General features: G+C 43.8%; 1 protein-coding gene across 3 annotated transcripts; it reads right to left on the bottom strand.

The window, feature by feature from the left end:
- Positions 1–1,011: 1,011 nt before the first annotated feature.
- On the bottom strand, positions 1,012–10,601 carry LOC133510565 (1-phosphatidylinositol 4,5-bisphosphate phosphodiesterase delta-1-like). Of its 3 annotated transcripts, none has more exons than XM_061838614.1 (15): positions 9,644–10,082; positions 9,313–9,471; positions 8,731–8,959; positions 7,832–7,961; positions 7,368–7,596; positions 6,889–7,090; positions 5,181–5,325; positions 4,935–5,087; positions 4,713–4,856; positions 4,458–4,617; positions 4,008–4,124; positions 3,752–3,930; positions 3,530–3,662; positions 3,115–3,264; positions 1,012–2,948 (listed from the first exon to the last, which is right to left on the bottom strand). In XM_061838614.1, the coding sequence occupies exons 1-15, from the start codon at positions 9,753–9,755 to the stop codon at positions 2,857–2,859; spliced, it is 2,334 nt and encodes a 777-aa protein (XP_061694598.1). In that variant the 5' UTR covers positions 9,756–10,082; the 3' UTR covers positions 1,012–2,856. The 3 variants fall into 3 exon arrangements, with proteins under 3 accessions (XP_061694598.1, XP_061694599.1, XP_061694600.1); XM_061838615.1 differs by lacking the exon at positions 9,644–10,082 and adding an exon at positions 10,293–10,601 and having other exon boundaries at positions 1,013–2,948; positions 9,313–9,478; XM_061838616.1 differs by lacking the exon at positions 9,644–10,082 and adding an exon at positions 10,292–10,601 and having other exon boundaries at positions 1,016–2,948.
- Positions 10,602–11,069: the final 468 nt, after the last annotated feature.

Here is an 11,069-nt window from a genome sequence, read left to right as displayed (position 1 = left end):
CAAAATGGTGTCACAATGATAGTCATACATAACCAAAACAAACACAACGAACATTTGGAGAAAGTGTTTATTTTTTTTAGTCCTTGTAAAACATTAATCATACAATAACTGTTGAGAAAATAATTTACTTTCTTGGTGCTAAGTTGTTTAAAAAAAAAAAAAAAGTTTTATGATTGCCATTCTTTTCACTTACCTTCAAATGTAGTCTAGTTGTGCTGTTTGTGACTATACTGACAAAGTTGCAATACTTTCTTACGCAGACTAATTTTAATGTGCTTATATATTACTGTGATGGAAATGTATAGTTGTTTTTGTTGCAATTTGTTCCTGCTTGCAATTATATAAAAATTTATTATTTTTCGCTTCACAAATCAGTCACTGGGCGGCATGGTGGCTCAGCTGGCAAAGCGATGGCCTCACAGTTCTCATGTCCTGGATTCTATCCCGGCCCCGCCTGAGTGGAGTTTGCGTGTTCTCGCCGTGCCTGTGTGGGTTATCTCCAGCCATTACAGTTTCCTCCCACATCCCAAAAATATGCAACATTAATTGGAGACTCTAAAGTGCCTCTAGGTGTGATTGTGAGTGCGGTTGTTTGCCTCTGTGCCCTGCGATCGGCTGGCAACCAGTTCAGGGTGTACCCTGCCTGTTGACAGCTGGGATAGGCTCCAGCACTCTCCGTGACCCTCGTGAGGATAATAAGTGGCAAAGAAAATGGATGTATGAATGGAAATAGTGTACTGATGCGTGTAAATTCGTGATTGACCACTTGAGGGCAGTATATCCACTTTATCTGAGGAAAGTTTGAAAATTTCAGTTGTCATGTGTGAATACTTAAAGGTCAAGTGTCATGAAATGCATGATTTTTAGTATGTTATTAATGGAAAAAAAAGGCAGCCAGAATGGACCCATCCGTTTTTTCACCACAGATGATTTTGCCATATATGGCTTTTTCTCACTCCCGCCATGAAAATCCTCTGGATGGATTTGTTTTGGAGAAGCAGGAAGTGACATTAGTAGTAGATGCCCACTCAGGCTGCTTCATGTGTTTATACCAGTTTTACCTTCAGGAAGATAGCTTTTGGTTCCTTCGTGTTCGCCAAAATACCAGCTCGTATTGCTGGATATTGCTCAAACACTCGGGAGGATGGATCCACTCTTCATACTGTTACAAAAGACCCAGTTCGTCGAGAAAAATGGATTGCACCGGTGCAAAGGACCAGACCTTCGTGGGCTCCAAATGACAAGTAGATGAGTCTAGAGCTATTAAAAAACTAATAACTCGGATGGGGGACCACATAATCTGTCTCTCATAAGGTAACAAAAGATCACGTACGTAAGACGGGTGCTCAATGTGCGTGTTGGAAGGCTTCCGCATCGGCGGTGGTTTGGCCTCGTGCGGGAGGAGAAAGGAGCTTCCCCCCCGGCATCGGTCCTCCTGAGTAAGCTACGTACTGTCAGGGAGTCTGTTGTTAGTTAGAAATGATAGGATAATATTGCCCAGGTCATTTCACTCAATTGTGAGGTGTTTTCTTTGAAAAGAGCTTCTGTGCCAGAAAGGGCTTCAAGAAAATCCAAAAATCTTTGTTGTTGCTCTGGATGTCCCGGCATGACATCAACAGGCGTTGCAGGCAATATGGCTAAAACTTGGATGTCGAATGAGACTTCCGCAACTTTGCGCATGGATTACACGCTCTCCGCTCATATTTATTTTTTCTTATAGACAAAGTGAATAATGTTATATTTATTTTTCATTAGAATATCTATCTTAGAATGTTTATAGGCATGACACTTGAGCTTTAAGTTCAGCATTGCAACTTCAAAACATTGTACTCTATTCAGTTCACTCAGGGCACCTTGGGAACTATTTTCTAGATCCCCAAATTCCTAACTTTTTTTCCATTAGAATGTCAGCTCAGTAGAATTATGTTCCAAATCATCTGACCAAATTTCACAAATTATTCATCGGATTCAAAGCATTCTAACTTCAAGTTGACCAGCTCACTCAGGACCTTTTGGAACTCGATTTTTCAGTTCAACATTTTATTTTTCTGCGAAAACTTTTACAAATCGAGATATTTAACACATTTACCATTCGTTCCAGATCAGTCAATCAGTCCGTCTTGGAAATGATCAAATTTGTTCCCCCTTCAATACATCTCAAGACATTTCCTCCTCCTTGTACTACCCTGAACCAATTCAAATCCATTCCAATATTCAAATTCCACAATTATTAATTTCATTGCATTTCAGTTCATTTGTTTTACCACCACTTGTTGATTGGATACCCCATCTTAAAAAAAAAAAAAAAAAAACACAGGTAACTAACCTTCCCAAAGTTCTGATTGGTTGTCCGTGTGATGTGACCATTTTAATGCGCTCCCAACAAAGTGAAATGGTGCAATAAATACTTCTGGTAGATATGTATTTGGGTTGAAAACATGTTCTTTAAAAAAAAAAACTCACAATACAAGAAAAATGAATGAATGAGACGAAATGTGTTCATGGAGTATTGATTGTTGTATCAATTGTCTAGTGTAGCATGAGTTGCTTGAACAATGGTTTGTGAACCTAGTGTAGGATTACTGGAGGCCCCCCCCCCCCCAAAAAAAAAAAAAAAACAGCCTCTGCAAAAGTTCCATCATACAATCCCATTTGCACAGTATTTCTCCGAAGTATTGCATCTCCTATAAGTACGTCTAAATCACAGTAGATGCTGTGGCATTCATCTGCACAATCAACTGGAATAATGTGACTCAATATGTTGATCTACAGAGAAATATGCATTTGAAAAATTTAATAATATAGTTAGGTCATGGCTGTAGGAATGTGATCCACGAACATGCCCGACGGCGGCGTCTATTCAGCATCGAGGAGCATGATGTGCACAAAGAGTGCAGCCGCGGAGATAACGTGACCAGTTTTATCGAGCAGAGGGACGTGTCTGTATCCTGTGTGTGGACACAAAACGGTGAACTAAGTTATTACGACACGAGGAGGTTTTTGCGCAGTAAGCCGAGCGGCTTCTTTGTGTTCAACAATGCTCATTTCTGAAGTAAGGCAGTTGGTGTGAGGTGTGTGTGTGTGTGTGTGGGGGGGGGGGGGGAGTAAACTCACCCATCTTTAAACTGTTGAGCGGAAGTGTGTACTGTGCCACAAACTCGTTACCAGATGTAGAATCGTGGTCCTGGATGAGGAAGCGCACCAGGGCGAGTTCTGGTACATACACGTCAAACTGGAAGTTTTCATTCCACTCTGGGTTGAAACCTACAGCAGCAAGAAAAAGAAGACAAGGATAAGGATGGTGGGAAGAGCGCAAAAAAATGACAGACTGTATTACATATTTCCGAATTCAATGCTGGACTCTCTTAGCATTAACACAATAAGTATATGGTTGACTTTATACCTTTCCAGTTGTGTTAATTAAAAAAAAAACGTCTTTTGTGATTGGTTGTAATTAGATTATGAACATGACCCTTCCATGGACTATAAAATGATCTCTACTCTATGTTTCATGGATAACGTGCATTACCATTGTTATCCACCGTGCGCGTCTCTTTGACAGACATGTCGGCCGGCACTCCATACACCTCCACCTTAACCAGCGGGTCTACAATGGAGGACTTCTTCTTGTTCACTTTAGGGAGCTGCTGCGCCGATATAACCTGGAGACGAGAAGACATTGGAGAGCATACGATGAGAATTCAAAGTTGTAACGACTTTCCAGCCTTTGTTCGGGTTGAAAAGAACAGACCATGATATGGAGTATCTTGTGCTTCAGCCACTTTCCTCGGGTCAACGTGATGGGGTCGAACTCTGTGACTCTGTTCCTCATGTAGGCCGGTTTCAGGATGTAGCCGCTCTTCCCGTTCACGAGGAATTTGCCTTGGTTTAAATCCATATCTTCGCAGCTCGTCTGAAAGTTGAGGGCCACTGGGACACACGAGATTGCACGTTTTCAGGCAAAGCAGAAAATGTCAGAAGTAAAATGTGCTTTCTGGCTCATGTACCGATTTGGCAGCCAGCATTCCACAGAGGCACCGGGTTGTAGTTGGAGGAGTCGGTCCTGGAGCCGGCTGGATAGACGCGGCTCAGCTTGTCCACATTATGACTGATGTAGGCGTTTGCTGGATGGGACAAAGGACTGTTGAGCTCCAATTAAAAATAGCAGAAAATTGTACATTTCATTTTTCTGATGCAATCCAATACCTGCCATCTTTTTCTGAAGTGTGGTTTTTCAGTGGTGCACTGTATTTTACCAACATGTCTTTTTTAAGTTTTGCTTCCGTCTTTTAACAACATGACAAAATATTCACTCTCAGAATGATGCACTACTGCAAACTCCAACCACAGGAAAAGAAATATTGTCAAATCAATATCGCTTTGACAGTCAAATAATAAACAGAATGAGCACCACGGATTGGTGTATGTGACTGGACCGCGCAAAAAGTCTTCCTCACCCATCTCTTCTGCGAGCGCGACCGCTTTTTTTTCTTTAAAAGACGACATCTCGTAGAAGCTCAGGTTTTTCCTGGCATCCTCAAAGCCGTTGAAGTGGACGCTCTTACAGTAGATCACCAAGTTGGACAGCTCTTTCGATAGCTTCAGCTTCTTTTTTTTCTGCAGTTCATTCAAAGGTAAAATAAGACAAGTTCTCTACATTCCACTCAAAGACTACAACTGTTAACATTGTGTTTTTTTGGGGGGGAATGTACATTTCTTTCCTCCGGCTCATCCTCATCGTTTGATTCTTCTTCTTCTGTCACTTCAGAGTCATCGACATCTGTCACCTCGGGAGCAAAAGTGGCCTCCAGTTTGTTTAACCTCTTTGCTTTGATCAGGAACTTCCCTTTCAGCTCCTGGGAGACCACATTGGAGCACATTGAAGCGGCACAATCTCAAGATGAGAACTAACAAGCGGTGGTAAGGAAACGCACTTCAGGGGAGGGGAAGTCGGTGGGCATGCCGTCCCCGAGGGGAGACGTGACCAGCGCGCTGCCCAAGATGGATCTCAAGTGTTGGGCCATGACTTGCTGCTGCTCCACACTGCAGTGGTTCTCCAGGGAGAGAATCACTGGGTATTCAGATGTCTCCAGCGGGGAGGTACATACGGTTATTTGTTTTAAACCATACGAGAATACTGCATACTTTGACAGGATTGGAAACTCGTACAATGAGCACACCTGAAAAGCATACTCCTTGATGGCTTTAATGGCGTCTTTAAAGAGGATCTTGGAGGTCAGCGTGTAGCCGTGGTAGATGACCGGCTCGTCATCAGACCCGTCCCAGCAGTCCAGCTCCACACAGCGACAGCCCTTCAGCAGAGCCCTGAAAGCCCAGGTCTAGCTTCAAGGATCGAAGGCGTCCGGGTTGGATGATATTTCACTTACACATTCTCAATGTATTTCCCAACCCCCTCAGGAAGATGAAAGTCGCGGTCATTTTATAAAAGGTAGGTTTCCGATTACTCATCATGCCTTGCGACGGATGCCACACTGTATGTCTTAGAGTTCAGAGAAGATTGGTGAATGGTGAAGCGTGTAGTTTTTTTTCTATCGTTAAATTTTCCGTTTGGTGTAAAAGTTATGACGTTTAAAGCAAATGCAAACGTAGTGGACAAAAACATGTTTGATGCTTTAAGCAGAGCCAGATACTTGGAGAAATTGAAGGACATCCGCGGCAATGATACATATGAATTCCAAGCAAGCGACTGGAGTGACGATGTGGAAGGCTACCGTGACATTACATATGCGATATCGTTAATTATCTCGAGAATTCTGTGAGCGCATATACCCTTGATGAACTAAAGGCTTACAAGTCTCTACAAGCCTACAATTACTTTATAAGTGGGTGGGTTCAAGATTTACAGCAACGGGTAATCGAGAATCAGTGTGTAATGGCAGCTTGAGTAAGATATTCTCAGACGTCTTCTACTACATCCCGGGCTCATATCCCAAAAAGATGGCTGCGTTCTCTCCGGTCATTGTACTTGCATGGCCGGTCTCGGAGAAGTGTGTTCACACGTGACTGCCCTTCTTTTTGCAGTTGAGGCTTCAGTAAAATTACATGATAGCAAGACAGTTATAGAAGAGAGGTCTTACTGGTTACCGCCCTCTGCTGTTAAAAATGTAAGTCCATTTTTTTCTCTTAAAAGAAATTCTGTCATACCTTTGTGTAGAATACATAATTTATTAATTCCTTGTTGCCTCAAGTATTTAATTGAAAACGTACGCCGTTACGAAATTATCTGAGCAAATTTATAGTGTCTCTTTGTTGCATCAGGAAGAGACTCTGCTCGGTTGATCCTCGACAACCATAGGTTCCGTCTTTCTGTTGACAGTCGCTTAGTTTTACTTCCCTGGTTGCCAACAACTTTTGGAATATCAAAATACTACGTCTTTGTTTCCCCCGATTGAGCACGGTTAGTACAGCCCCAAACTAGGCTAGTGTGGCCCATATTATCGGACGAAAGGGTCTTGCTTGCTTTGTTGACATAGACGCTTCCCTTGCTTCAGACACACAAAATGGCGGACGCCATCGGAAACCTATCCATTCATTTTGGCGCCAAGTGTAAATAACAAATTACCATGGGAAATCAATACGCCGAGAACTGCAGACAAAATTTGCTGCGTCACCAGTGTAGACAAAGTAATGTATGATACCATAAAGCGGCACTATTTACTCTTTTGTTTGAGATCGGTGCTGTCAGGCAAAACATAACATACAAAAAATAAAATGTGACTTGAGCTTGCAAATACTTAAATTGCACTCAGGAACTCATTTCCATATTACCTGGGGATTGCTTTGCGTTGATACTGTGAAGCATGTTCATGTTTTGTTTTCTCTTGGGGAGTTGTGATTTTTTTTTTTTTTTTTTGTCACGGCATTCACCTGATATAGGCTTCTGTGCTACTGGGGCCTTTGAGTTGATCCTCCATGAGGTAGGTGTTGTGTGAGGAGGAGATGAAATAGTGGTTGAGCGGCTGGCTCATGTCCTGGTACACCTCTTTGTGCTCTGGATTGAGGATCAAGGCATCAGGATGGTGCAGGTACATGAGGAAGCCGTCTTTAGTCAACACCTTCTTTTCTTTGGCTGGAAAACAACAAACAACAACAACACACCATGCAGTTTGAAGTCCGCACAAATAATTGCCATTAGGGACAAGAAAGGGGCCAAAATTAGCTCCTTGAAAGATCAACGCTGCCTTTTGTGCCAAAACCACACGTTAGGTAAATAAAACACTAAATTGCCAAAAAGGAGGGAGCATGCTTAATTGTTGGTCTACCTACTGTATATCTGTGACCTTGTACAGTTTATGGCCTGTGAATGATAAGTTCTGTAACATTTTAAGAGACATCTCATTTGTCACCTTTTTCATCCGGTTCAAATTTCTCAATAATCTCAAGTGCATCAGCCATCGTTATCGTCTCTCTTTGTTCCTTCTCCAGGAATTCCCTCAGGTTCTCGGGACTCATGACATCTGCAGAACGGGCGTACTCCCGGTAGATCACGTCAATTTCTTCCCGGTAGGTTAGCAGGTCATAGAAATTTTTGATCTCCTCCCCAGAAAGGTATCCAGTCTTTGATTGGTCACATTTCTATTTGACGCAACATGACAGTCCATCAGGTTTAATACTTTAACATTTAGTTTAAACGACAGATATTGACGGCTAACAGGTCTTTAATGGCTGATTAGAAAAAAAAAAAAAAAAAGTAATCTTATTTGAACAATGACCTATGACTATGACCTGCAGGAGCAACAAGATTAAATTTCTTTATAATCTCTGATGAGATTGTACCAAATCAGGGTCATCAAGGTGTGCGCGGTACAACCTCAAAGAGCATCTCCACGTAGCTGTCATCCACATCGGTGTTGATGAGACGCAGGAAGTTCTTAACTTCCGACACGCTCATCTTGCTATCTTTGTTTTTGTCGGCTTTGCTCAGGCAGCTGAATATCCAGCTGGAGAGGAGGTTTCACTTAAGGAAAGTACTGTGCTCATCTGCCAGGCGTGTTCCTGTAACCGTGGAATGACAAATCAAGTATATTCAAATAGAATCTTTTCTCATGTCTGGGACAAATTCATTGAGCTTTCACGTGACTGCTGCAGGTGTCATATTACCCCCCCCCCCCCCAAGGGGTGTGTAAATATTTGCGCTACAGTCCCGCATATAGACTACAAAACTGTGGAGTTCCAAAACAAAACATTTTCACCACCTGGTTCCTCAAGACTTTCTTGCGATCCAACAAAATGTAATAAGCTCTTATAAACACCGCAATACAAACACATCTGGCGACATACTGTATGGCAGATTAAACATTAATCTCAAATCTCCAATCAGATACACATTCAGTTGAAATATAACTAACAGCCATCCATTTTTTTAATCCCATTTGTCCTCAGCAACGCAGGTCAGCCAGACCCTATCCCAACTGACTTGGGGTAGACCCCGGACTGGTCACGAATCAACTGCAGCAGACATATGGATAAAACAGCTATTGTACAGTCAACACAAGTGGACCTGAGAGTGGAGCTGAGATTCCAAGTCACGACCTCTTGTGTGAGGCAGACGTACCGAACACGACTCCACCGTGCCCGCGTTTTATCCAATTCAACATATCCACCCACTTGGTCATAAATTGTTGGACTTATTTGGAATCCTATTGCATTTCATTAGTCAGGTTGGACACTGCCTACGTACACTTGTGTGCGTTTGTTTGATAAGGATACTGTTCTGTCTTTTCTTGCTGGTTGAGGTTGTTTCTGCTGGAAATCAATTTCTGAAGACTTCTCGCCCACTGCTTAGCCTCATCCTCAGAGCTGGCGATGAGGTCTAGGTTTTTCCGGTGCTCCTTGAAGACAATGGAGAAGCAGCAATTCTCCATCTCCTGCTCTGTGTACTTTTTCAAGCCCTCCGTCTGACGACCCAGTCGCACCACAGAGATGTCATCGATGGAAACTGCACGAAGGAAAAGCCGCAATGTCATTTGCGGTGCAGCATTGTGCGTCACGTGTGACAAATGCAATCAAAGTCTGCGCTCAAACGTAGCGTAGACCAACAGCAATATCAGAAAATTTATGAATGTATAAAACTTGGCACACCGTCGAAGCGCGAAAACATTATACACCTTACAAGAGAAATGATTATCTCTTTGAGGACACGCCCACAAACCATATCAGGGCAATCACCAGTAAGAACAAATAATCCAAAGCAGCTCTGGGATCAGGTTTTGCTCTTTACAATTCCTAATGGAAAATTCCAGTCACCATATTTGACCGCGGGGTTCCCCATGAAGTTAGGACAGCACTCACACGTCTGATGCCGCCTGAAGGTTCTTTTGGACTCCCGCCACATCGTCTTGCAGTCCTCTTGGAGTTTGAAATAGCGGCTTTTCTTCCAGGACGAGGAGCGGACCTTGAGAAGGTCTCCCCCCTGCAGGAGGAACTGGACGTCGGTGTCACCGTCCATACCTAAGACAGAGTAGTGGTTTGTGTAGTCAATTAATTAAGTTTGAACTCACACCATCATAATGAGTATTCAGATTTGATATGATCTCTTTCTGTGATTGCATGTCTTAAAGCCCCCCACGCCTTAGAGCACATCCATCTTGTTTGTCTGGCGCTGTAAATGCATCCATCATACCTTGCAGCCTACCCAAGAGCTTCGCATGTTTTTCTATCCCCTCCCGATCTCTGGCAGGGCGCGGTAACTCCTGTGATGTGCTGACTTTGGGCTGTTTACGCAGACACGCCATGCTCGGTGGTGGGCCCCGGGCTGCTAAGACGCTATCAACGGGGTCAAAGGCGTTGCGTTGGCAGGAAGCAGCACCGAAAGGGGCGTGGGGACGTTTTGCCGCCCGGCTCAAAGTCCACCTTTCGATTCCGACACGAGCGGCGTGTTGTGGTCGCTTGCTTGCGACAAGTGTTATTGTCTTAACGTGAAATACGATCAGTCATGTCGCGATGATTAGAAAGTAACTCGTATGGCGTAAATGTTACAAAAAGTGGCGCCCGGAGTAACAAGATTACGTTTCCCGTTTCAAGGCATAAGAGGAACGTGGTTGCCTAAGTGAAGTTTTTTTTTTTTTTTTTTTTTTTGGGGGGGGGGGGACTTCGCGAGATAACTGTTCGCGGAAGGTGAAAGTACGAACTAGGTGAGGTGGCCACGCCTTTTACAAGTTTACAAAACGAGGACGACATCTTGCAGGCGTTATACATTCGCCTCTTCATTTACACTAGTGAGATTATTGAATCCGTGTACCCCCACTGGGCCAAAAATAGACTGTCCTACCGTGTTTGCCTTCGATTCCATTTGTATCCATGTTCTGCGCCGTTATTTTGGAAGTAGCTTCTCTGTCCGGTGGGGAGTGGGGAAACAATTTGTGCTGACCTTTGTGTGTGTTTGGGTGGCGTTGTCTCCAGGACGAGAACCGCACAGCCCAAGAAAGACAGGCAGAGAGGGGACACAGGTGGCTCCCAAAAGCCACCTCCCGGCTGCCCGCCCGCGAGAACACAATCACCTTCACCGCTTTGCAACCAGGCTTCCGCCGGCTTGTCAAACCTGTTGGGCAAGTTGCGCTGCTGACGTCATATCTGATTACATTACCTGTGCACACTCATGCCAGGTAAATGCATGAATTCACGAAACTTGAAAAACTAATAATAAAGTAAAAATTCACGCCACCTGTAGTTTCAGTAGTATCAATATCTGCAAACAGAAAGCTATCATCCTACAAATTATGAGGATTTGTGGCATATCCTTTGTAAAACATCCATCCATCAGCCATGCAAGCCGCTTATTCTCACAAGCGGGGCGGGAGTGCTGGAGCCCATCCCAGCTCTCCACGGGCAGGAGACGGGCTACACCCTGGACTGGTTGCCAGCCAATCTCAGGGCACATGGAGACAGACAACAATCGGACTCACAATCACACTTTTAGGGGGAATTTAGAGTCTCCAATTAATGCATGTTTTGGGATGTGGGAGGAAAACAGAGTGGACAGAGAAAACCCACACAGGCACAGTGAGAACATACAAATGCCACACAGGCGACAATGGGGTTTGAACCCC

Source organism: Syngnathoides biaculeatus, chromosome 13, assembly GCF_019802595.1.
Source record: "Syngnathoides biaculeatus isolate LvHL_M chromosome 13, ASM1980259v1, whole genome shotgun sequence".
NCBI classification, from domain to species: Eukaryota; Metazoa; Chordata; class Actinopteri; order Syngnathiformes; family Syngnathidae; genus Syngnathoides; species Syngnathoides biaculeatus.
This window is presented reverse-complemented; position numbering and strand designations above follow the sequence as displayed.

Excerpts from the sequence above, each read along its gene's own strand:
- LOC133510565 (XM_061838614.1), bottom strand. The coding sequence starts at position 9,755 with ATGGCGTGTCTGCGTAAACAGCCCAAAGTCAGCACATCACAGGAGTTA. Across the intron at positions 8,960-9,312 it reads CTTCAGGCGGCATCAGACGT|TTTCCATCGATGACATCTCT; the intron begins GTGAGTGCTGTC and ends TCCTTCGTGCAG. Across the intron at positions 2,949-3,114 it reads GCTCAACAGTTTAAAGATGG|GATACAGACACGTCCCTCTG; the intron begins GTGAGTTTACTC and ends GTCCACACACAG.